This window comes from Spermophilus citellus (genome assembly GCF_964194105.1).
Source record: "Spermophilus citellus genome assembly, chromosome: 7".
NCBI lineage: Eukaryota > Metazoa > Chordata > Mammalia > Rodentia > Sciuridae > Spermophilus > Spermophilus citellus.
Genome location: NC_138188.1, coordinates 48935555 through 48963263, shown reverse-complemented (window position 1 = coordinate 48963263; position 27709 = coordinate 48935555). Strand labels below are relative to the sequence as shown.

At 40.0% G+C, this 27709-nt stretch overlaps 1 protein-coding gene across 4 annotated transcripts in view; it reads right to left on the bottom strand.

Moving 5' to 3' along the window:
* Nucleotides 1-27709, bottom strand: part of VEPH1 (ventricular zone expressed PH domain containing 1) — a gene marked incomplete at its 5' end in the record, with an annotated part of 221011 nt that overhangs the window by 81587 nt on the left and 111715 nt on the right. For all 4 annotated transcript variants that reach the window (XM_081301834.1, XM_081301832.1, XM_081301833.1 and 1 more), the window contains 2 exons: nucleotides 7548-7945; nucleotides 14309-14515. In XM_081301834.1, coding sequence (XP_081157960.1) covers nucleotides 7548-7945; nucleotides 14309-14515 — 605 coding nt within the window. The remainder of the gene's footprint in view (nucleotides 1-7547; nucleotides 7946-14308; nucleotides 14516-27709) is intronic.

The following is a 27709-nucleotide window of genomic DNA, read 5'->3' as shown; positions in this document are numbered from 1 at the left end:
ACCAAACTGGTGGTGGTGGTGGTGGGGGATTGTCCCTGGTTTAAAATCATTGCTCTGTTGTTTTATGTAATAGTTAGATACTTGTTGCTTCATGTAAACACCTCTTTCAATAAACTGGCTTAGCAAAATCACTTTCTTTCCACCATCCTCTGGATAATTAGTGCACCCTAAGTATTAATTCCATAACTGATATCATTTCCCTCCTTATTATGACCACTGGGATGCTCAGAAGTAAGTTTGCAAACCACATTTCGGAACTGTGAAAATTTTCAGGAATAAATTTCTGAAAAATAACTCAACTACTGGATTCATTTAATTTCCCTGTTTATTTTCCCCTCACATTGATTTTATTTTGTTATATATTTTGTATGCCACCTCATACACTGTTTGAAATGAGATTGGTTTCTCTTGAGCAAGGTAAACAAAACTATTAGAATAGAAAGAGTGAGGGCAGACACATGCATTAATTTGCTTGTCAGGGCTGGTTATTTGCGGTTTGATACGTATTAATTAATGAACCTAAGGAAATAGTGAGACAAGCCTCCAAGGTATTGAATACTCCCACCAGTTTCCTCCCAATGGGAACAAAATGATGGACGCAAATGTCTGGGGAAGGACAGGAAACTAATAAGAAAGAAATGTTTGCAGGGGTGGGTTGTGTGTATATATATGTTTTAGAAATTTGTATACTAGAGATATAAAATTAGCAGTAAAGTTGCTTGAGGCTGATGAAAAATTTGGCCAAGTAACAATAGTTTGATATTTATGCCAGCTCTGGCATATGATATTTAGAATTAATTGCATTCAAAACACAAGGTCTTAAAAAGTTTAAAAGCCCTGTGGATTCTTGGAGTAAGTACCTATGCAGAAGGTCCATGGAGGAGCCAGCTAGATCAGAGCTGCTGTGCTGCAGGCAGGAGATGGAGGGAGAAGGGCCCCCTCGGGCTTTGAAAGGAGCACAGCTTGAAAACCCACAGACCCTTAATACTCTTGGGAGAAAGGTGAGGAGGTGGTGGTCCAGGGAGATGAAGTAATCGTTCAAGGAGTCAGAATCGCCCTACAGCAGAGCTGGGTCTGGAATCCAATTTAGACAGGATGCTGGGGAGTGTGGAGTTACCACCTGGGTTCAGATTGCCGGAATCTCTATGACCGAAGCCAATTATTCCCATTAGGAAATTCCGAACCTTGCAGAAAATGTAGACATTAAAGTGTACAAGTTTCCTGGTTTCCCCTTCCCTCTCTCCTTCTTCTCCCCGGCACCCCAACCTGATTTTTTTTTTTTTTTGCAGAAAAACAATGGTAGTAGTTTAATGTGTGTCCTTCTAGAACTTTGCTTGGTTCAAATCTCTCTCTCTCTCTCTCTCTCTCTCTCTCTCTCTCTCTCTCTCTCTCTCTCACACACACACACACACACACACACACTCTTCTTTGCTGGCTTTTTCTTTGATCATAGCACCTAATACTTTTTAACATCTACCCATTTCTAACATCATTCTATGTCTCTCCACACCCTGAAGCAGGGTGAAGAGTCTGTTTTCATCACTGGAGTTTCCCCGAATACCTAGAAGGGTGCTGGCACGTCTAGACTCTCAAAAGTCCTTGGAAAATGAATGAGTGATGGCTCTGAGCAGTCGGGAGGCAGAACACAGAGATTTCTAGGCAGTGACACCATTCTGGGTACTACAACAGTGAACATGCGTCATGATACTTTTGACCAAACCCAAAAGGAGGTACGATGGCGGGTGAGAACCCCAAGGTAGCCTGTGAGCTTGGAGTGACAGTGATGTGCTGATGCAGTTTTGTTGGCTGGACAAATGTCTGCTGTGTGGGGAGATTGATGGTGGGGGCGCTTGTCTGTGTGTGGGGAGAGAGCGTAAATGGGAATTCTCTGTGCTTTGCAGCAGTTTTGCTCTGCATCTAAATAAAAATAAAGTTTATCACTTCAAAAGGAGAATGGTGAGCTGGGGATGTGGCTCAAGTGGTAGCCCGACTAGCATGGGTGAGGCACTGGGTTCGATTCTCAGCACCACATACAAATAAAATAAAGATATGTGTCCACCTAAAACTAAAAAAATAAATATTTTTTAAAAAAGAGAGAGAATGGTTATCTCAGAATCTGTATCTAGAACCAAACTCTTGGTTTCTGTCTCTGTATGTTCTCTCTCTAGTTGGAGCTGTCTCTGTAGGGAGGCTTCCACCCCTGGTGAGCAGGTTGGGCCCCCAGCACTGTTGAGAGCTTTTCTTGGAAATGGACCAGACAGAACACTTCTCACTGGGTCACTGTCTCCAGCCCATCCACCTGGGTCAGGTCCATTGCCATGCCTCATGGCTTTGTACCTGCCGTTCCTTTTGGCCCTTCTCATCCTGGTCCTCACTGCCAGATTGTCTTGGTACTAGCTACTCGCCTGGCCAGCAGTCCCACTCCCGCCATCCCTCTGTCCCTGGCTGTTCTCTTTTGTAACCCCTCCACTATTTGACACTGTGGTGTGCATTTTCTTCTCTCATTCTTGGTTCTTCTTATCCCACAGAATGAGTTTCAAGTGCTCCTTGGGGGCCAGTTTTCAGTTCCTGGATGCGCTGTGCCCTTCCTATCTATGGGACCTGTGCAAGGCTCTTCTCTGACCCAGGGCTCTGCCCTACACCTCTCCTTATGATTCATGCCCCTGCTCTGGGGAAGGTCTGTTCTCCCTGACTGCCATGCGTAGGTCAGATTCCATGGGATATGCCCTCATGGAACCGCACCCTGGCCCTGTGGATAACTGATCTTTGTAACTACGCATCTTGTGCTGTGGTGACTCATGCCTTGCTCCACTGGGTCAGCTCCATGAAAGCAGAGACCATGCTACTTTGTGGACAGCCACCCCCTGGCCCACAGCACAGTACCTGGGTCACACCAGATTCTCAGCATGTAAATGAGCATGACACAACTTCCATCATCACAAATAGGTCTCCAAAGCACATCTAGAGGATATCAAAAAGAGCCTTCACTCACCAGGTCCTTAGTTTTGAGGAGGCAGGGCCCTTCGGGGGGCAGGTGGAGCCTTGCCTGTCCACCCCCGCCAGCGCCTGTGTGTGCAGGTGCCAGAGGAACTGAAGACAAGGCCCTTGGGCCTTGAGACCCCAGAGTCTTTTGGGGGACACAATCACCTGCTACTGTCACTACCAATGCAGGGGAGAAATCACTTCCTAGATTAGTGTTTTTTCAAACATCAAAACTTAAGTGATTATCTGTGAGAAAGTCATTTCTACTTAAGCTTATAATTGAGAAATGGAACCACATGCTCAGAGCTTCTGGATACCAGCTTTTGCAACTGCTTTTTTTCCCACCTTTTGTACCAGGGATTGAACCCAGGAGCACTTAACCACTGATTTACCTCCCCAGACTGTTTTATTTTTTGATTTTGAGACACGATCTCACTAAATTGCTTAGGGCCTAGCTCAGTTGCTGAGCCTGTTCTTGAACTTGGGATTCTTCTGCCTGAGCCTCCCGGTGCTGGGAGCAGAGACCATGGCCATTTTGGTTCCCTGGGGCCTGTGCTGCATCTCGTCATGGAAGGAAATGGAAACTTCACTTCACTGGGCCACAATCTGTGGCAACAGGGACCTCAGTAGCTGGGGACCTCGTGTGCTGTGGAGCAGACGAGAACAAGCAATGACTGACATCAATCTGTGAGTGTGAGCTTCTTACAGTGGATAAAAATACTGACTCCAGATAGTAGAGTATCTCACCACAAGAGTTTTAATTTTAATGCATTTAGAAGAGTGTGCTAAGAATATGAAGTACGGCACGGCAATCCACCCTGTTCTGGCAAGCCCCTCCTTCTCCTTCTTTCAGTGTGGCTATCTTCAGGGTAAGACATCTTAGAACACACCCCTTTACACTTCTGTTCCATTTATGTATTTCCTTTGGCCTCTCATCCTCTGTTAGCAAGGTCCCTTTCGGGAGCAGAGGCATAGTCAAGGCAGATACTGCTTTAGAAGAACTGACCACTTCAAGGTTTTGATGCCTTCTTGCATGAGCTGGAGGAGGAAATTCACACAGGGTGCCTGAGTGTACCTGTGCTCACCGACTTGATTTTAGGATATGTCCTAGGTGTTCAGCTCACCGTAGGTACGTATCAGGTGACTTAACGATGAGCTTCCCTCTCTGCTTTTTCCTACCACACATATTCAGGTGCCAGGCATCTGCAGTGGCCTATGAGAGACATACAGTTGCCATGGCTAATAGAGCTCTCCAGATCCTTTTGAAAAGAACTCTACAAATTCCTCTAATTAGTTAATATCAGATTACTGCCCTCTGGGGTCCCAGGCAAGAGTAGGTGCAGGGTCAGGCACGTGACCACAAATCACTGATAAGGATGGAATGCATTTAAATCCACAACTTAACGTGTCACAGAGTTCCAATACAGGACATAAGATAACTTTATTACCCATGAGTTATACTTTCAAAAGTTCCTTCTTAAAATTGAAAATAAAGTTTGGTTTTCTTTGCACAAATAAGCAAAGAAAACTCTGCACCATGATATCTTACCCCCTTTAACTAAAACCTGCTCTTCAGAGAAATGGGAACTAGGGAGTAATCTAATCTGAGAAAAGCTCCAAAGCACCAAGAAGACTTTTCTGGAAAAAATTTCCCCAATTGAGTGTCATTCAAAAAGGGCCCAGTGGATCACCTCAAAGAAACGGGGCTCTGGGGAAATTATAACTTCTTTTTATTGGCTATTTTTCCCCTCTAAAATTCTGTGAGAAAGCTGTCAAATTCTTCTCTGGCTTCAAATTTTGTAACTTTCTTCATAGAAAACTGATCTTAATTCTGTGATTAAATTAATACATTAAAAAATAAACCTCTCTGGAACCATTAAGTGGACAAGCAACACGATCATCCCCAAATCAGATCAGCTGTACCACAGGATGCAGGGACCAGGTGGGCAATGCCCCTTTGCCATCCTAGAACTGACGGGGACTCAACCACACACCAATTTTCAAAATGGGAGCTTCATTTGTGATTAAGCATGAAAACAGTTCTTGATATTTTTAACAAATTGTATCTTATTTTAAGAAAAATCAGTTCACATGACTGGATTAGAACAAGGACCAGCTTCCTAGCTTAAAAGTTAGCTTATGCAAGTGAGGCTTGCTGATCCCCTGAACATATGGGATGTATTTTCACCCCATCAAGAAATACTTCAAAGCAAACCAAAGTAACACGGATGGGTTCTTATAAGATTTTATACCACCCTTTATAGAACTGCAGCAATAGGCCAGATTTTCAAAGACTTATTTTAATATCATGTGGATTTTTTAGAAAATATTTTGTTCACATAAGTGAATACTAATAATTCAAATGCCAATGACAGATGAACTCAATTCTTCCGGTTTCCTATGTAAATATATCATTAGACCATGGTTTGTTTATGAACACCTGACCCTCAATGGTTGGTGACCTGCACCCACAGCCTCCCCCCCAGGCTCAGAACTGGGGTTCTGACCTGGGAAACACAGGCTCTTTCATAACCCCAAATGCTATTGCTGACCCCAGCTCAGTGAGGCCTGGGGCTTGACATCCTCTCCAAGCATGATGATGGATTTGCACTGACTCACTGTCTGTCCCCAGCTCGATCAATATCAGGCAACAACAGATGGCTGACTGGGGTTAAGAAAGCTATTTGTGGCCTTGGTCCACATCATACTGAATTCTGCTATGGAGACCCATGAGGTTCCTAGTCTTTCATCATCATTTATTACTGAAGTATTAGGTTGAAACATACAAAATTGATGTTTTTATAGATCAAAAATTAAATATCAGTTTTTTTTCATATGAATCAAACTAATGCCAAACGAATTTTTTTTTTAAAGATAGAGTGAGAGAGGGGGAGAGAGAGAGAGAGAGAGAGAGAGAGAGAGAGAGAGAGAGAGAATTTTTAATATTTATTTTTTAGTTCTCGGCGGACACAACATCTTTGTTGGTATGTGGTGCTGAGGATCGAACCCGGGCCGCACGCATGCCAGGCGAGCGCGCCACCGCTTGAGCCACATCCCCAGCCCCCAACGAATTTTTTTAAAAGCTTTTTTCCCCCTACATTCTTATGGAATGGGCTTAGGAACCCAGATTCAAAATTATTCTTCTGTGTTATCATTTTCTGCTGGCTATTGGTTTAAATTGAAATGTTGTAGAAGTGGTTTTTATACTTTTTTCATTTTGTTTCTTGATTCCTTTGCATAAGTCATGAAAAAAAGGTCAAGTAGGTTTCTTTTCTATTGTTTAGCATAAACATTTCTAAGCCTGATTTTTTTTGTTCTGTAATTTTTTTAAGGACAGAAATGCAATATCGTTGTACCAAATGACCTTAGAACAGCCAGTAAAACTGTATCAGCCAGATGGCTGCTGGTGACTGCTGAGTGGTTTACACAATCTCTGAAACAATAACAACCTGTCCTCTGCAATCAGCAGGGTCCTTTCTTGGTGGATATATTAGCAGTGAGTCATATAAATCTTCCATCCCTCACACATATCCCTGTGCAAGGAATTTCCCAGGAAATTGCAGAAGCATGAATGAATTCCAAACTATCAACTTGAAACAATACACACTCAGTTCCAGGTCATCCCTGAAGGAAAACATCTCCATCAAAAGAAAACATTCCACTTTTCCCTTTAAGAGGATGGATTTGCTCAATATTTTGGAAAAAAAAAATCCAAGTCACTTAGTTGACTTTTAAGACTAATTTTAAGACTAACTCCTCACAAATGACTCAAGGCCATAGGAAAGTGTGCTTTTGATCACCCAGGGTGTGCAGTAACTCTGAAAGGTTTCTTCCACCTTCTGTGGGTTAAAACTCACTGTAGAAAAACTTTCACACTTTAGGTTGAACTTAAACACATAACTAGTCAATGGAAATGCCCCTCGCTTTATTATCCCCAACGTATGTGTTAGATACACAGATCATCTGCAGAACAAAATGAACCAACATGGAGTTATTGATTGTGCTTCTGAGGGAGGTATGGCCCCAGGTCCTGGTCTACTCTACCCTGTGTTTCCTGGCCAGCTCACACCCACTCAAAAGCCCTCACCCTGATATCCCCTGATGACTGCTTTAACCATCTTCATTCTGATCTCCAAGAGCTCAAGAGGATGGTATCTATTCGGTGTCTTAAGTAGTAGATGAATGAAGGAAATGCAAGGAAAATCTGGAGCTCACGCTCAGGGCTATGCGCAGCTTCTCTGCGCCCACAATGTGGGATTCTGCAGCCTGGCCCTACCCAGAGCCTGCTTTAAGGCCATAGACTCTTTCATAGGGTTTTTCTGTATGCTTGGGACAGGAAGCCACACACAATGTATCACAAAGATGCAAAAAGGTGTATCCATGTAGGTTCAAATGGGAATCAACAAGATGGAAAAAAGTAATTAAAACAATGAAAGGAATTTTCCAAATGATCAATTTTGCAGAAAACCCATAAAAGGCTCTGGCAATTTGTGCGATTGGAGGTTTCTGTCTACTTTCCAGTGACTCCTGACCTTTCTGAGGTTTGGGCAGTTCAGAGCACTCACCTTCGATGGTGCACTGGTCAGGGACTGGAATCTTTCTTGCGATTTCTGTGGCGTACGCCTTCACTTTACTGAGGTTCTCCTTCAGGTGCAAGTAGAGCTTGTCTTGATATTCGACAGGACTCCTGGTTGTCTCCGAAGTCTCCTCCTGGAAGTCCTCCTTAACCATTTCTGGCAAATCCTCAGGTGCTATGTGTAAAATACTTGGGTGTGAAGCTGAGGAATTTCTTGGCGGTGACCCGACAGTGTCCATCTTCAGGGGCGACCTGTCACTTCCTTGGCTGAAGGGGGCTATTTCTGAAAGGGAGAGGCTACCAGGGATCCCTTCAGGCTCCTCTCCTTCCCCGTCATCTGAACTCACACCCCTGGTGAGCGCAGTGTGGAAAGCCAAGCTTTTTGACCTAGGATATAAAAGTTAAAATAGTGAAAGAAGTTGAGTTGCCACTCTCCAGCAAGGAAAAGAACAACTCTGGGGCAAAAAGTAGCGCCCTCTGGAGTGTGGACAATGAACAGTCTTGGAAAACCACAGGCATCAGGTTATGTAATCAATTTCGCCTCTGAAAATCTAAGCTGTTCCAAACACTAAGGTTTAAAAATCAATTTCATGGCAAAAGTGGGTGGAAAATGGTGGACTTTCATGCTTTTATTCAACTCTACTGTCACTTTTGATTTTTCACCAGAAATCAAGAGAAGCCACTGACAGCTGTTCTCAGTGTGGCAAATCTATATTAAAAAGTGTTTTAAGAAAATAAACCATAGGCACAGTAGGCCCGGGTCCACCCCATCACCAGCAGACACCCGCCAGAGCCCAGCCTCCAGCACAGGAATACCTCTTCTGACCAGCAGACTACCGCAGGAGGTCAGACCTGGACCAGATCTGCCCTCACTGACTTGCATGGGACCCAGATCCAGGGTAGGTCCAAGTTCGTCCCCCCTCCCCACATACACAACTGGTAGCCCAAGCCTAACTCACTTCCATCTTGGGACACTGTGGTCATTGCCATAGCCTTCTCCACAGAGTAGCCCCTAACATTTTGACAATAGACAGGGCCTGGAAGCAGTTGCATCTCAGAGAAAGCATCCCAAAGGGACTGTGAGGCCCACCCTTTCAGCCCCATCTCTGTAAGACATTGCTTCCATCTTGGGGCACCTCAATTATTATCTCGAGTTACCTTGGCTATTGCTGCCACCACCTTTAGTAGCAGTAGCATCCACTGAGGGACACTAGCAGGACCTGGAAGCCAAACATCAAGGTGAAGTTCAGACAATCTGCATGGGTACTACAAGAATATAGGGTAGAAACTGTAATATCTCAGATCTATGCTACAAGAAAGGAAGAAATATAGACAACATGAAAAAATAAGGGAAGAAAGTGCCCCAAACAAACCAGGACACTACAATAATAGAACCCATGGACAGCGAAGTTGATGAAATGTCAGAGAAGGAATTCAGAAGGTTCATAATTAAAATTATCTGTGAATTAAAGAATGACCTAAATGAGCAATTACAGGCAAAAATTGATCATTCCAACAATGAAATAAGGGAGCAAATACAGGTAGCAAAAGATTACTTCAAGAGAGAGAAAGACTCTAGAAAACAACAACAACAACAACAACAGAAATCCTTGAAATGAAGGGTACAATAAATCAAATAAAAAACTCAATAGAAAGCATAACAAACAGACTAGAACACTTGAAAGAAAGAATGTCAGATAATGAAGACAAAGTATATAATCTGGAAAATAAAGTTGACCACACAGTGAAGATAGTTAGAAACCATGAACCGAACATCCAAGAAGTATGGGACAGCATCAAAAGATCAAATCCAAGAGTTATTGGGATAGAGGAAGGCACAGAGATTCAAACCAAAGGAATGTACAATCTCTTCAATGAGATAATAGCATAAAATTTCCCAACCATGAAGAATGAATTGGAAAACCAAACACAAGAAACTTACAGGACACCAATATACAAAATTACAACAGATCTACACCAAGGCACATTATAATGAAAATGCCTAGCATACAGAATAAGGATAGAATCTTAAAATCTGCAAGAGAGGGGAATCAGATCACATAGAGGGGGAGACCAATTCATATCTCAGCAGATTTTTCAATCCAGACTCTCAAGGCCAGGAGATCATGGAACAACATATACCAAGCTCTGAAAGAAAATGTATGCCAACCAAGAATCTTATATCCAGCAAAATTAAGCTTTAGATTTGATGATGAAATAAAAACCTTTCATGATAAACAAAAGATAAAAGAATTTACAACTAAAAAGTCTGCACTATAGAACATCCTCAGCAAAATATTCCATGAAAAGGAAATGAAAAACAATGATGAAAATCAGCAGAGGGAGGGATTACACTAAAAAATCTAATCATAGAAGAACCCAAGTCAGTTAAATACCAAAAATAAACAGAAATGGCTGGGAATACAAATCATGTCTCAATAATAACTCTAAATGTTAATGGCCTAAACTCACCAATCAAAAAACATAGACTAGCAGATTGGACCAAAAAAAAAAAAAAAAAAAAAAGACAACAATATTTTGTCTCAAAGAGACTCATCTCATAGGAAAAGACATCCATAGACTGAAGGGAAAAATCATACCACTCACATGGACTGTGGAAGCAAGCAGGAATTTCCATCCTTATATCAAATAAAGTAGACTTCAAGCTAAAATTAATCAAAAAGGATAAAGAAGGACACTACATACTGTGCAAGGGAAACATACACCAATAAGACTTAACAATTATAAATATATATATACCCCAAACAATGGAACATCTACGTTCAATAAACAAACTCTTATCAAGTTCAAGAGTCAAATAGACCACAACACAATAATTTTGAGTGACTTTAACACACCTCTTTTACCACTGGATAGATCTTCCAAACAAAAGCTGAACAAAGAAACTATAGAACATAATAATACAATCAATAACTTTGACTTAACTGACATATATAGAATATTTCATCCTTCAATGAGCAAATACACTTTCTTCTCACAGCACATGGATCCTTCTCTAAAATGGACCATATACTATGCCACAAAGTAACTCTTAGTAAATACAAAAAGTAGAGATACTACCCTGAATTCTATCAGATGAAAATGGAATAAAATTAGAAATCAATGATAAAATAAGAAATAAAAGCTACTCTAGGGTTGGGGCTGTAACGCAATGGTACAGCGCCCGCCTTACATGTATGAGGCACTGGGTTTGATCTTCAGCACCACATAAAAATAAATAAAGATACTGTGTCCAACTTCAACTAAAAATATTTTTAAAAAAGCTACTCTAACACTTGGAGACTAAATAATATGCTACTGAATGAACAAGGGTTTGCAGAAGACATCAAGGAAGAGATTGAAAAAATTTTAGAGGTGAATTAGAAACCAGATACAATTTATCAAAATCTCTGGGAAACTGTGAAGGTAGTTCTAAGAGGAAAGTTCATTGGATGGAGTTCATTCCTTAAAAGCAGAAAAAGTCAACAAATAAATGACTTAACATTACATCTCAAAGCCCCAGAAAAAGGAGAACAAATCTACACCAAAAGCAGTAGAAGAAAGAAAATAATTAAAATCAGAGCTGAGATCAATGAAATTGAAAAAAATTGATAAAACAAAAAGTTGGTTCTTTGAAAAAATAAATAAAATTGACAAACCCTTAGTCATGCTAATAAAGAGAAAGAGAGAGAAAACTCAAATTAGTAACATACAGGATGAAAAAGGAAATATCAAGACAGACACTACAGAAATACAGAAGATAATTAGAAATTATTTTGAAAACTGTATAGAAAATATTGAAGGCATTGACAAATTTCTAGAGTCATATGATATGCCCAAATTGAATCAGGATGATATACACAATTTAAACAGATCAATTTCAAGTAAGGAAATAAAAGACGTCATCAGAAGCCTACCAACCAAGAAAAGCCCAGGACCAGATGGATACACAGCTGAGTTCTACAAGATGTTTAAAGAAGAACTAACATCAATTCTCTTCAATTTATTTCAGGAAATAGAAAAAGAGGCAGCACTTTCAAACTAATTCTATGAGGCCAATATCACCCTGATTCCAAAACCAGGCAAACATACATAAAAGAAAGTAAACTTCAGACCAATATCTCTAATGAACATAGATGCAAAAATTCTCAATAAAATTCAGGCAAATCAAATACAAAAACATATCAAAAAGATCATGCACCATGATCAAATGGGATTCATCCCAGGGATGCAAGTTTGGTTCAACATATGGAAATCAATAAATGTAATTCATCACATAAGTAGACTTAGATAAGAATTATATGATCATCTCAATAGACGCAGAAAAAGCATTTGACAAAATACAGCACCTCTTCATGTTCAAAACACTAGAAAAACTAGGGATAACAGGAACATACCTCAATATCATAAAGGCTACCTATGCTAAGCCCCAGGCCAACATCATTCTAAATGGAGAAAAATTGAAGGTATTCCCTGTAAAAACTGGAACAAGACAGGGATTCCCTCTTTCTTCACTTCTATTTAATATAGTTTTTGAAACACTGGCCAGAGCAATTAGAAGAAAAGAAATTAAAGGGACGTATAGAAAAAGAACTCAAATTGGTACTATTTGCTGATGATATGAAGACCCAAAAAGTTCCACCAGAAAACTTCTAGAATTAGTAAATGAATTCAGCAATGTAGCAGGATATAAAATTAATACCCATAAATCAAATGCATTTCTGTATATCAGTGACAAATCCTCAGATAGGGAAATGAGAAAAACTACCCCATTTACAATAGCTGCAAAAATAAAAAAATAATAAATAAATAAATTAATAAATAAAATACTTGGGAATTAAGTTAATAAAAGAGATGAAAGATCTATATAATGAAAACTACAGAACCCTAAAGAAAGACACCAAAGAAGACCTTAGAAGATGGAAAGATCTACCTTGCTCTTGGATAGGCAGAATTAATATTATCAAAATGACCAAACTACCAAAAGCAATATACAGAGTTAATGCAATTCTGATCAAAATCCCAATGACATTCCTCATAGAAATAGAAAAGGCAGTCATGAAGTTCATCTGGAAAAATAGAGACCCAGAATAGCTAAAGCAATCCTTAGCAGGAAGAGTGAAGCAGGTGGCATCACTATACCAGACCTTAAACTATACTACAGAGCAATAGTAACAAAAACAGCATGGTATTGGCACCAAAACAGACTGGCTGACCAATGGTACAGAATAGAGGACACAGAGCCCTATCCACAAAATTACAATTATCTTATATTACACAAAGGTGCCAAAAACATGCATTAGAGAAAAGATAGCCTCTTCAACAAATGATGCTGGGAAAACTGGAAATCCATATGCAACAAAGAGAAATTAAACCCCTATCTCTCACCATACACAAAACTCAACTCAAAATGGATCAAGGATCTAGAAATAAAACCAGAGATCCTGCGTTTAATAGAAGAAAAAGTAGGCCCTAATCTCCATCATGTGGGATTAGGCCCCAACTTCCTTAAAGACTCCTTTGGCACAAAAATTAAAGTCAAGAATCAATAAATAGGATGGATTCAAACTGAAAAGTTTCTTCTCAGTAAAAGAAACAATCTATGAGGTGAATGGAGAGCCTACATCTTGGGAGCAAATTTTTACCCTCACACATCAGATAGAGCATCTCTCTAGGGTATATAAAAACTCAAAAAGCTAAACACTAAAAAAACCAAAAAAAAAAATAACCTAATCAATAAATGGGCCAAGGACCTGAACAGACATTTCTCAGAAGATGATATACAATCAATCAACAAATTATGAAAAAATATTCACCATCGCTAGCAATTAGAGAAATGCAAATCAAAACCACTCTAAAATTTCATCTCACACCAGTCAGAATGGCATTTTCCATGGAGATTCCTTGGAAAATTGGGAATGGAACCACCATTTGATCTAGTTATTCCTCTCTCTGGTCTATACCCAAAGAACTTAAAAATAGCATACTACAGGGACACAGCCACATCAATGTTTATAGCAGCACAATTCACAATAGCTAAACTGTGGGACCAACCTAGATGCCCTTCAGTAGATGAATGGATAAAAAATGTGGCATATGTACACAATGGAATATTACTCAGCAATAAAAGAGAATAAAATCATGGCATTTGCAGGTAAATGGATAGAGGTAGAAAAGATAATGCTAAGTGAAGTTAGACAATCCCAAAAAAACAAATGTGGAAAGTTTTCTCTGATATAAAGAGGCTGATTCATAGTGAGGTAGGGAGGGGGAGCACAGGAGGAATAGATGAACTATAGATAGGATAGAGGGATGGGAGGGGAAGGGAGGAGGCATGGGGTTAGAAATGATGGTGGAATGTGATGGACATCATTATCCAATGTACATGTATGAAGACATAAATTGGTGTGAACATACTTTATATACAACCTGAGATATGATAAATTTGTGCTCTATATGTGTAATAAGAATTGTAATGCATTCCGCTGTCATATATAAATAAAAAATTAATTAAAAAATTCAACTATAAAAATAAACAAACCATAGGTTTTTCTTCCATTGATATTGCTCAATTAAAATAGTGAGCCTCCTGAATACTGAGGCCACTGTGGATAATATGCATTCGTGAGAGGACAGAACTTTGTGTGACTATAGGTCAAAGGGACAAAAAAGTACCCTGAACAGCATAAAGAGATAACCCATACCAAACATGAGGTGCACACTTAGAAACTAACCAAATGAATTTTTTACCTATTAAATCTGATATTTTTTCTTTCTTCCTTAGAAACTTGGCCCAAACTGTGTCTTCTGATGGAGCCCGGGGCACTACCTTCAGCAAGCTTTTTGTCTTCAAAAGCCTGGATTTTAACTTGGAGTTTGTCCTGGTCTTCGTTTCCAGGTCCCATGAGCTTGGCTTCTCCCGGTTTCTCAGGGAATCCATTTTCAGTGCTGGTTTTTCTGTTAAAGGAACAGAAACCATTGCATTAGATGTTGGTCATCTGTGCCCTTCCCAACAGTGATCCCCTCTGTTTAATGGCCTCTTATTCAGAACTGAAAACTTTGCTGGATGATTTTTTTTCATTAGTCATTTATCAAATATTTATTAAATTCCTATTATGGTTCTAGGTCTTTGAAATTGCTTCTAGAGAGCTTATTCTTCAGGAAGTTTAGAAACATCAGTGATGGTGTCAATTCTGTATTAGAAATGCTTCTTGAAGGATTCAGAGAACAAAAAGCAGTTTTTTTTTTGATGGGCATCTCCCATGAATAGAAATTCTCCAAAAGTAAGGCTTTTGTATGAAATTCATGCCAGGAATTGCCGGGGAAATTCCCATGTGCCAACATGTTTGTACTAAAATTGGTAGAATGAGAAAATTTCATCTAGGCTCCTTAAACTCACGGCTTTGTTAATCTTCTGGAAAGTAATGTAACTCTTTCACCTTCTAAGCTAGAAAAGTCTCTCTGGATTTTATGATGTGAAGAAATGGAGATTTTCCCATGATGACATTAACAGTTCCAAATGCATCTTACAGCAGAGTTCATAAACCACTCTGTGGGTCATTAAAATTGCCTCCTTGAGGCGGGGTCACATGTGTGTGACTTGGAGCCCTCTGAGGGCTAAACACACCTCAGCTGGACAGAAAGAGCCTGCAAACTAGCTACAGAAACAAGTCTCTGCTCTCTGCTGCTCTGAGTAGCACTAACCCTTTGTGGGAGGTGGAGAGGCTGGCGTGGGGGTGAGAGGCTTGTGGGAAGCCGGTGGTGGCAGTTGGGCTCTGAGGGTTTTTTCCTGAGGAGCTGTTTCGTTTGGCGTTTGTAGTTCTAAAAATAAAGTTAGTTTCTTTTGACAAGTGGCTCCTGAATTGTGCCCAGCCAGACTGCGGCATTTGGTGGCTCACAGGGAGCGACTGAGGGTAAGCAAACTGCTTGCCCCTGAGGGCAGGGTGAGAAGATGGGTAGCCATTCTAAGTTTCCTCTTTTGTTTTGCTTCATTTTTGTTTTAAGTTGCCTGTCCCTGGAGATGAGTGAGATAGAAGAAAAACCGCTCACATCTGAGGAAAAACTATTTGCGTCTGAGGAACATTTAGGGAGAAAGGACGGATGCACATTTCAGGAGGATAGAAAGGCTGATATAATGAATTTTTGTTCCAATTTTATTTCATTCTGTCTCGGTTTTGTTTGGTGTTATCTTGTTGGGTTGTATTATAGTAGAAATACGGGATCAGCAATTAGTAAAAAACAAACCGAAAGACTGTTAAGTAAATTGTTAGAGGAAGGAGGCATCCCAGTAAAATCAAGAGCAGTCAGGGCATACGTTGATACAATACAAAAATGTAGCCCATGGCTTTTTAAGGAGGAGTTGTTAAATATATCACAGTGGGACCATCATGGTGAGGATTTAAAAAGAATAGAAAAGAACAATCCAGGGACTCCGCCAGTTGGCACATTGCCATTGTGGATGTTTGTATCTGGTTTGTTTAGTCCAAAGCCTTCAATTCAGACAAAGGTAGAGGAAGGAGAAGACATTGATTCAAGTAAAAGAGAAGGTCTCTCAAATTAGTCAGAAAGAGGAAAAGATTCAAGTAAAAGAGAAGGTCTTTCGAGCTAGTGAGACAGAAGAAGGAAGTTTAGAGCAGAAAAAGCCATCAGGGGAAAAGTTACAACAGGAGACTGCTAATAACACCTTTCTATCAGAGAGCGTAAGTGTCCAACCAACAGCACCACCTCTACAGAAGACTGCTACTAACAGCATTCTATCACCAGAGGGCATAAGTGTCCAATCAACAGCACCACCTCCATATGCTAGGAGGCTCCCAACCCCCGCAGTTGATAGTTGGGATCCTGAGACAGGATCTCAAGTATTAACATGCCCTGTATTTGAGGTAGGAGGACAGCGAATTTACCAGGGTTTAAATTTCAAAACAGTGAAGGAGCTAAAAGAGGCTGTAACAACCTATGGTCCTCAAGCACCCTTCACTGTAAGCTTGGTCAAATCCATTAACAACTTGAACATGACACCAGCAGATTGGGCTAAAATGTGTAAAGCTGTGCTAAATGGAGGTCAATACCTGTTATGGAAGGTTGCCAATGAGGAATTTTGCAAGGAGACGGCTAGGCGAAATGCAGCAGCTGGCTAACCTCAGAAAAATCTAGATATGTTGTTAGGAAAGGGACCTTACGAGGATCAGCAGCAACAAATTGCATATGATCCTGGCATATACTCACAAATTGCTGCAGAGGCGATTAGGGCATGGAAGACTTTACAAGGACATGGAGGTTTACAAGGTCAATTATCTAAGGTAATACAAGGAGCTAATGAACCTTATGCTGAATTTGTAGATAGGCTTATTCAAACAGCTACCAGAATTTTTGGGAATACAGAACAAGCAATGCCATTAATAAAACAACTGGCTTATGACCAAGCGAATCGTTGGTGCAGAGATATCATTAGACCATGGAAACAGGAAGATTTAAACACATATATTAAATTATGTAGAGAAATTAATGAACAAGAGCAAGTCATGGCAGCTGCAGTAAAACAGGCTTAAATGCCAGAGACATTAATGAACAAGGGCAAATTGTGGCAGCTGCAGTAAAACAGGCTTTATATACCAGGCCAAGAACATGCTACAATTGTCAACAAACAGGACAGTTTAAAAGGAATTGCCCCATAGGAGGAGGGTTTAATAAAACTAGGTATCAAAGGAGTAGAATACCGGGTATTTGCCCAAGATGCCGTAGAGGGAGACATTGGGCTAATGAATGCTGTTCTCAAACCACCATAGAGGGTACTCCATTACATTGGGCTAATGAATGCCATTCTCAAACCACCATAGAGAGTACTCCATTATCAAAAAACGAACAAGGACAAGGTGTTTATCCACAATATCGTGGACAAAGGCATCGGGCTCCGTTGCCAAAAAATGGACAGGGGGCCCCAATGCTCCGGGGCCCCAAACCACAAATATACAGAGCACTGGAGGAACCCAGCAACCCAATCAGGGTAGTGACCAGGACACATTGTCCATCAGATCCCTCATCAGACAAACCAGAGGGAGCGCAGGGTTGGACATCTGCGCCTCCGCCAGATCAGTACTAACTCCAGAGATGGGAGTTCAAATCATTCCCACAGGGGTAAAAGGACCTCTTCCCAAAGGAACAGTAGGCTTATTATTGGGACACAGCTCTTCTACTCTAAAAGGACTTTTGATAAGTCCTGGGGTAATTGATCCCGATTATGAAGGTGAAATAAAAATTATAGCCAGTTCTCCAAAGGGTATATCAATAATTTCACCAGGAGATAGAATAGCACAGTTACTAATAATACCAAGCCTACATGATAAATTTTCCAGTCATGCTGTAGAAAGAGGTTCCAAGGGATTAGGCTCCACAGGTGTAGATTGGGCTATGCTTTCTTTAAATTTAGATTCTCGCCCCATGCTAAAACTAAATATTCAAGGACATGAATTTAATGGGCTACTGGATACAGGTGCAGACCTTAGCATCATCTCTTGTCAAGAATGGCCAAAACATTGGCCATTACAACAAGCCACTCAAATGCTTCGAGGCCTAGGAGTGGCGACTAATCCCCATAGAAGTGCAATGGTATTAGATTGGAAGGATCCTGAAGGATGTGAAGGAACTATACAGCCATATGTATTGGATCATCTTCCCGTAAATTTATGGGGACGAGATGTCCTAGATCAATTAGGTTTGACATTAACAAATAACATCAATCAAAATGCACCCACTATTATGGCTAGACAAGGTTTTAGGAAAGGAAAAAGATAGAAATACAATAGATACAATAGATATACAAATAGATCAAGGAACAGACAGACATGGGTTGGATTTTCACAAAGGGCCACTGAGACAATAAAAATTACATGGAAATCAGAAAGACCAGTATGGGTTCCTCAGTGGCCCTTGACTAAAGAAAAGATACAAGTAGCCCATGATCTGGTCAAACAACAATTAGCGGAAGGACATATACAACCTTCTGTATCTCCCCATAATACTCCCATTTTTGTCATCAAAAAGAAATTTGGTAAATGGAGATTATTGCAAGATTTAAGAGCCATTAATAATGAAATGGTCATTATGGGACCTGCTCAATCGGGGATTCCTCAATTGTCTGCTTTGCCAAAACCTTGGTATGTTTTAGTTATAGATATTAAAGATTGTTTTTTTTCAATTCCAATTCATCCTGAGGATAGTCCACGTCTTGCATTTACTATCCCTGCACTGAATCATGAAGGTCCTGATCAGAGATATGAATGGAAAGTACTCCCTCAAGGGATGGGGATGGCTAACAGCCCAACTATGTGTCAAATTTATGTTAACAAAGTAATCCAGCCACTTAGAAATCAAAATCCTGAACTACAAATATTTCACTATATGGATGATGTATTATTAGCACACAAAGCTAAAAACACATTGTTAGAATGTTATGCCACACTTACAAATTTATTAAAAAATTATAATCTAGAGATAGCAATAGATAAAGTACAATTAAATTTTCCAATTAATTATTTAGGAGTTCTATTATCCTCAACCATGGTCCGTCCACCAAAAATCCAAATACGAGTAGATCAACTCAAATCACTTAATGACTTTCAAAAGTTATTAGGAGACATAAATTGGATAAGGCCTTATCTAGGTATTCCAACAGGAGAATTGGGACCTTTATTTGATATCCTAAAAGGTCCATCAGATCCAAATTCACCCCGAATGTTAACGCCTGAAGCAAGAAAGGCATTAAAAATCATTGAAACATATATGGAAAATATGCATTTGGATAGAATTGATATAAGTTTGCCTTTATTATTTATTGTACTACCAACAAAAAGTATTCCTACAGGAGTATTTTGGCAAGAAGGTCCATTATTATGGATACATTTATCTTATTCTCCTAACACTATTCTTACTAGGTATCCTGAGGCTGTAGGACAATTAATACTCAAAGGAATAAAAACAGCAAAGGGAGTATTTGGAATTTCTCCCAATAAAATTATTACTCCATATACTATGAATCAAATTGATGAATTAGCTAATGAGTTAAATAATCATGTGCAATAATCATGTGCAAATCTAATGTTTCTTTTGATAACCACTTACCATATAATCCTTTATTGTCTTTTTGGTCATTGCATCCTGTAATTTTTCCAAAAATGACAAGAAAAACACCTATCATGAATGCTCCAAATATATTCACTGATGGGTCAAATAATGGTACAGCAGCAATAGTTACACCTGATCAAACTTTTACATTTTTAGTACCCAAACAATCAGCTCAAAAGGTAGAGCTTAATGCAGTATTACAAGCTTTTGTGATGTTTAAAGATTCTGTATTTAATTTATTTTCTGATAGTATATAGTTAATGCTATAGTATCCCTTGAAGATGCTGGTAGGATTTCCCCTTCTTCTACTGTTTTCTCTTTGTTTTCCACTATACAAAGTTTAATCTGGGACAGAAAAGATCCATTCTTTATAGGACATATCAGGGCACATACAGGATTGCCTGGAGCCCTTAGTATGGGCAATGATTTAGCAGATAAAACTACACATGACATACATATTTTCTCTACACTAGAAGAAGCTATAAATTTTCATAAAAGGTTCCATGTCAATGCTAATAGTTTACAAAAGCATTTTAAAATAACTAAGGAACAAGCTAGACAAATAATAAAACAATGTCAAAATTGTGTGACCTTTTTACCACAAGTTAATCTTGGAGTCAATCCTAGAGGATTGAGAGGATTGATACCTAACCATATTTGGCAGATGGACGTCACACATTTGCCAGAATTTGGAAAATTAAAATATTTGCATGTGGGCTGGGGATGTGGCTCAAGCGGTAGCACGCTCGCCTGGTGTGCGTGTGGCCCGGGTTCGATCCTCAGCACCACATACCAACAAAGATGTTGTGTCCGCCGAGAACTAAAAAATCAATATTAAAAAAATTCTCTCTCTCTCTCCTCTCTCACTCTCTCTTTAAAAAAAATATTTGCATGTTACAGTTGATACTTCTTCTGGATTTTTGATGGGCTCCCTTCATGCCGGATCTACCACGCGGCCTGCGCAGTGGTTTCATTAATGAGGTTCTAGGCATAAAGTTAGTTAGAAGAGATCGAAATAAAACACACAGACAGTACCTTATTTATATTGCTAGGTCCGAGACGGCTCACCTCTCTGGTTCCCACCTCTAGCCGCCCAGCAGGGCAGCGAGGATTACTCAGGGCTAGCAGGAGAGAGAGAGAGTGAACACGCCGGGGAGTAGCCTTTTATTTGGGGAACAAGAGATTCAGGGGAGAATTCCATCCAATGAAGGTTGAGGGGGGGCTGCACTCCAAGGTCAGGGTCAGTGATTGGGTCCCCGAAGTCAGTGGTCAGGCACACCGCCACACGGATGGGCTCTCTCATCAGGAAAGGGTCGGGAAAGCTTCGACACAGCCAAAGCGCCTCAGGCCCTTAACGGGAGTCACCCAATCACGTGTCAGAATGGCTTCCCACATATTCCCCCTTTCTTTTCTTAACAATGAGGCGGCGGTTCACTCTCTGGAGTTCCTGGATTCTTGATTGGAAGAATCGCCATCCTATGGTTACAATACAAAAGAGAATTAACAGCAAGGAGAATAATCCAATAATGTACCAAGCGGAGTGTTTAAGAATATTTCCAGGGTTGAATCCATTTAACTCCTTCAATATTTGGTTAGCCAAAGAAGAAGGATCTGAAAAATCAGCTCTATTATTTTGAATGTCTTGGATATGGTGATGAAGTTCCAGAATATCCAAGCTATTATTACTATTTTGCCAAATACCTAATAAATGGTTTTTAACCTTCTCCCAATCCCAGAGAGAAGCATTGTACTTGGCAGCTGTAACACATACATATTTATAATTAGCATGGCATTTAAGCCTTTCCTTAAATTTTAAGGCTGAAAGTTCATTACCTATGTTTATAACAGTTGCCTCTAAGGCGTTTAATTTAGTCTCAATCCTTTCATCAATATTTACTTGATTACGCAGAGCCTTGGAAGTATTTTGAGCTAAATTATTAAGAAATTTTGCATGCTAAATATTCTGAGACAATGTCAGAGATGCAGAGACAGTTGAGGCAATAAAAGAGACCAGTGCTAAAACACCAACAATTATGACTCCAATAGCACGTTTAGGTCTTGTTAACTGAGCATGAATTTGCTGCAAGACTTGTAAACCAGCATCAGCATACCATGGCTCTGAAATATTAGCAGGTAATAAAACAAAAGAGGGCTGATGAAGTATCAGCACTCCTTTTCCTCTATTATACCTAGTAATACAATTGGTTAGGTTGCACTTATTACAAGTAACAGCATATCTGTCATCTATCCATCTAACTTTTACATTTCCAATAATTAAAACATAAGGAGATTGGACACAAGCTCTTAAGCCATAGCAAGATCCCTCTTTACATTTCTTGCCGACAAATTTTGGTAAAGGTTTATCTGTAAAATGTAAATACTCTGAGGCAGCAATTAAACGCCAAATATCTCTTTGAACACCTCCTTCACTATAAGTCAAAATATTACTAACAAATCCTGCAGGTGTCATAGCAGAATTTCTTCGTAATTGTCTCTTATCAATTTTTGGAGACCAGTCTAAAATATACCCACTATCTTTAGACACCTTATGTTGTACAGGAAAGGTATTTACACAATCCATCCATTTAGGAAAGCTGCCAATTTCAATTGTAGAACTATTTGGACAGTGGGATATCTGTGGAGGTTTTGCAGAAATGACTGGCTTGTTATGGGAAAGTCCCATCTTAATTACTGATCTAGTATTAGGTTTTAAGTCCCTATAAATAGAATTATTTGTCAGTCTAGGTTTACCAATTGCTGTCTTTTCTTCGAATGATACTTTCAGACAGCCAGCATGTTTATCATGTGACCAACACAAAGGTAATTGGGCACTGTAGCCAGAATAATTAAATCTAGTCACATGATTGGGAGTAATATGAGTATCTGTAAATCCTCCCATCATGAATGAGTCATTAGTAAATACTGGAATAGATTTTCCAGTCCACACAGCTGGGTGTACCAGGGGTGGATCTGGGAAATATGTCCAATAAGTGTCTACTTGATTCCCTTTTACCTGACAGCCCAGTAGGGCAATTACTGTCGCTACCATCATCACTGGGGTCCTGTTCTTTCCTAGGCGTCGAAGTATTTGGGAAGCCTGGGTTGTTAGCTTCTTCACATCTTTCCATGAAATCAGCTTTTTGGCTGGTTCAATCTGGTCTTTCTTCATCTTTTTCCGATATCTCCTCCTTCTGGGTAGTGGCTCCTCCGGGTCAATCCTCAGTCGCTTGAGTCTGGGTTCTATCTCCTCCATGTCTGCTAGCACGTTCAGGCACCCAAATAGGACGGAAAGCACCTTCTGGGAAGATACAGGCATGACCCTTTCCCCACATTATTACCGGGTCTGGGCCCTTCCACTGACCAGTCTGTAAATATTTCCACAGAACTCTGCCTAAGGGGCCTGTTACTGAGGGAGACATTTGTCTCTCAGCAGCAGTGTGACCTTCTGCATCACAGTTTAAAAAATTTTAAACAAACAAGGCATGATTAAGGCTATTTTGGGGAGTCACTATCCTATTCCCCCCTTTTAATTTTTGTAATTGAAGCTTAATAGATAAATGAGCTCGTTCCACAATGGCTTGACCTTGGGGGTTATAAGGAATTCCTGTTTTATGATTAATTTTAAACTCTTGGCAAAACTGTTGAAAAGAAGAGCTTACATAAGCTGGAGCATTATCTGTTTTAATCTGCATAGGGCACCCTAAAATGGAAAAAGCTGCTAAGCAATGAGAAATTACATGTTGAGTATTTTCCTTAGTACGTGCTGTGGCAAAAATAAATCTAGAATAATTGTCCACTATAACATGCACATAACATTGTTTACCAAATTGAGGAATATGAGTTACATCTATTTGCCATATTTGATTTGGTTTTAATCCACGGGGATTTACTCCTGATGGCAGAGATGGAGTGTGAATAACACACTTAGGGCATTGGCTTACAATCTGACAAGCTTGTTCTCTGGTAATATTAAATTTTTTTACGTAAGCTAGAAGCATTTTGATGATGTAAGGAATGGGAAGCTAGTGCACAGTCATACGAAGACATCTGTTGACAAAAAGCTACTAACTTATCAATTTTGTCATTACCTGAAACTAGAGGTCCAGGAAGATTAGTATGGGCACGGATGTGTCCTATGAAACATGGGTACTTTCGCATTAATACTGTCTTTTGTAAATTATGAAATAATTCAAATAACTCCTGTGATGAAGTAAACCCAATAACTGAGGTTTCAATATTTTTGGTAACTCCGACTGCATATAAGCTGTCAGAATAGATATTAATAGGCTCATTTGAAAAATAATCTAAGGCACAAATCAGAGCTTGAAGCTCTGCTCTTTGGGCAGAAGTATAAGAAGTTTGTATTACCTCTGTGTGAACACGGCTGAAGAAACCTGCCTTACCGGAGTTGGAACCATCCGTGAACACCGATAAAGCTTCCTCTATTGGATAAGAACGTACAATTTTTGGAAAAATAAGTGACGTTAATGATGCAAATTGTACAACCTTATCACGAGGATAATGGCTATCTATCTGCCCAGGAAAATCTGCAAAAGCTATCTGCCATGAGCTAGAAGTTTGAAAAAGGCAATTAGTCTGTTGAACAGAAAATGGAATAATTATGATATCAGGCTCAGATCCAATTAATTGTAAAATCCTAGTTCTACCTTTAATTACTAATTGAGCTATAGAATCATGAAAAGGAATTAATGTTTTTTGAGGGGAGTGGGATAAATAAATCCACTCAATAACTCCTAATCTTTGCCATATGGCTCCTGTTGGGGTATGCTCAGTTGGGAATATTAATAAATACATTATTTCTTTAGGATCTATTCTAGTAAGCTGTGCATTTTTAATTGCAATTTCAACTTTTCTTAAGGCTGCCTTAGCTTTTGAAGTTAGTAGACGTGGAGAGGTTGGAGAAGGATTTCCTTGTAATATCTGAAATAAAGGACTTAACTCAGAAGTAGTTAGTTTTAAGGATGGTCTTAGCCAGTTAATATCTCTTAAAAGCCTTGAAAATCATTAGGGGTTTGTACGGAAACTGTTGTTCTGCTCCGGTAAAATTAAAGATGGCGGTCCCCATGGTTGGCACGGAAACTGTTTGTTCCATTCCGGTAAATCTAAAGATGGCGGCCCCCATGGTCGGCGCGATGACGTCACATTGCGCGACCACCTACTTCCTCATTTTCGTCCCGGGGGCGGGCCGATCGGAAGTTTGTGTTCCGGCTAGGCGGAAATGATGACAAGAAGGCGGGCTCATCCGCGCCATCTGAATTTACCGCGTGGCGCTGAATCCTGTAATATCTATTATCGCCAGTAGATGGAGCCCTAAACTTAAAACCGCGCATGCGACACTTGCGCGCAAAATGATTGTTTTTTCCACAAACGTAACATCTCCCGCTCAGACACAATCTGGCTAAGGAAATCCAATCGCTAGGAGGAAGGGGTTGTGAGCAAATATTTTCTATCAGGCTCTGTACAAAAGGCAAATTTGGACCATACGTCTCACATGCACTTTTTAATTCTTTAATAGTTTTAAATGGGATTACAGCATGAACTCTAACTCTCTGATCTTGTTCATTAGTTTGCTCAAAAACTGGAAAGAGGTGAAAACCAGTAGTATCCTCTCCCATTTCTTGAGCCTTCTTAATACCTTGTTGGACTGGGGTAAGAAAAGTCATCTTTAATTCAGCATACCTGTTAATTTTGGTCCTTCTAGCAGGTACCGGCCGAATTCGAATAGCTTGGGCAGGCGGTGTTAAACGTAGCCTATTAAAATTTCTCTCTACGTCCTGCATTTCAACGTCTGATTCTTCTTCCTCAGACCGTAAGCCGCGGTCAGACTCTGCACTATCGCCATTTCGAATTTGGGTTTCTAAACCCCGTGGTTGAGAAGAACCCTGAGCTCCTCTAGGAGTCTCTTCCATATTTTCCTCTCTAGGAAGATCGTTTACCTCTTCCGGAGGGCTCTCTAAGATTAGGGATGTTTCTCCTGTATTATGCTGTTCTGTACAATCTGCCTGCGGGCTAGCATTTTTAACCTTTGGCTTGGCCCCTAGTGCCTTTGTTTTTAACGGCTCAAGGGAAAGGGAATTAACTTAGCCTCGGGCTGATTTTCCATTTGAATAGACTTAATAGCTCTTTGAATGCCCTTTAAAAGGTCTTCAGGGGGCCACAAACTTTGGCCCATATATTCAAAAAGACAAACTTCTAGGGCCGTCCAAGTTTTCTGTATATTTTCCATGCTTCCAGGTATTTCATTAGAAAGACAGACTCTCTGTAACTTCCTTCCTAATTTCTCCCAAGTAAGTAAATTTGGAGACTCTTGGTCACAAAACCAAGGACAATATTCACCTACAATCTTTAAGAATTGTAATAACTGAGTTTTCTTTATCTGTTTTCCTTTCTGATTAATTATACTGTCTAAAATAGTCAGATACATTTCCTTATCCGTAGAAATTGAATTTCCCATTTTAAGTAATTTAACGTCGCTTTCCTTCAATATCTCCGGTACTTTTGTGACCCAATTGTCACCTCTTCCTTTATCTTTATTTTTATTCCTTATCTTCCTTTATCTTTATTTTTTTCCTTATCTTTTTAGCGCGCGCTCCCACTCAATCTAACTAATCTAGAATGCCCCACGTTGGGCGCCAATTCTACCACGCGGCCTGCGCAGTGGTTTCATTAATGAGGTTCTAGGCATAAAGTTAGTTAGAAGAGATCGAAATAAAACACACAGACAGTACCTTATTTATATTGCTAGGTCCGAGACGGCTCACCTCTCTGGTTCCCACCTCTAGCCGCCCAGCAGGGCAGCGAGGATTACTCAGGGCTAGCAGGAGAGAGAGAGAGTGAACACACCGGGGAGTAGCCTTTTATTTGGGGAACAAGAGATTCAGGGGAGAATTTCATCCAATGAAGGTTGAGGGGGGGCTGCACTCCAAGGTCAGGGTCAGTGATTGGGTCCCCGAAGTCAGTGGTCAGGCACACCGCCACACGGATGGGCTCTCTCATCAGGAAAGGGTCGGGAAAGCTTCGACACAGCCAAAGCGCCTCAGGCCCTTAACGGGAGTCACCCAATCACGTGTCAGAATGGCTTTCCACACCGGAGAAAAAACTAAAGATGTTATAGCTCATTGCTTACAAAATTTTGCCACTGTGGGCATTCCAAAACAGTTAAAAACAGATAATGCCCCTGGTTATACTTCTACCTCTTTTAAACAATTTTGCTCATCATTTGGCATTACTCATATAACAGGAATCCCATACAATCCACAGGGACAAGGCATAGTTGAAAGAGCTCATCAAACTATTAAAATGTACTTATTAAAGCAAAAAGACGGAATTGGGAAGGGGTATATATTCTCCAAAGATAAACTTAAAATAACCCTTTTTACTCTAAACTTTTTAAATTTGGATTCATCAGGACTTAGTGCTGCAGAAAGGCATATATGTCCAAAAAATGTACATAAGCCCAAGGTACTTTGGAAAGATATTCTAACAGGACAATGGAAAGGTCCTGACCCAGTAATTGTCTGGAGTCGGGGGTATGTTTGTGTGTTTCCACAGGAAGAACAGCAGCCGATTTGGATTCCAGAGAGATTAACCAAGGTCCTGACCCAGTGATTGTCTGGAGTCGGGGACCTGTTTGTGTGTTTCCACAGGAAGAACAGCAGCCGATTTGGATTCCGGAGAGATTAACTAAAGTCCTGACCCAGTGATTGTCTGGAGTCGGGGGCCTGTTTGTGTGTTTCCACAGGGAGAACAGCAGCCGATTTGGATTCTGGAGAGATTAACTAAAGCGATTTCTACAGACCAAAAAGAAGATGATTTGGCTCAAATCCATAACAGCTGATATCCAAAACTCCAATTTGGCTATCCTTACATCTGCGACAGAACCAGGATGCTTTTTTCAATATCTATTTTATTATTGCCCTTTCCCATATCATGAAGTTCTATTTTGTTTTTTGAGCTCATACAGACCTAAGTTAATGTTTTGCTGATCAGTTCTATTTTTTTTGACTATAC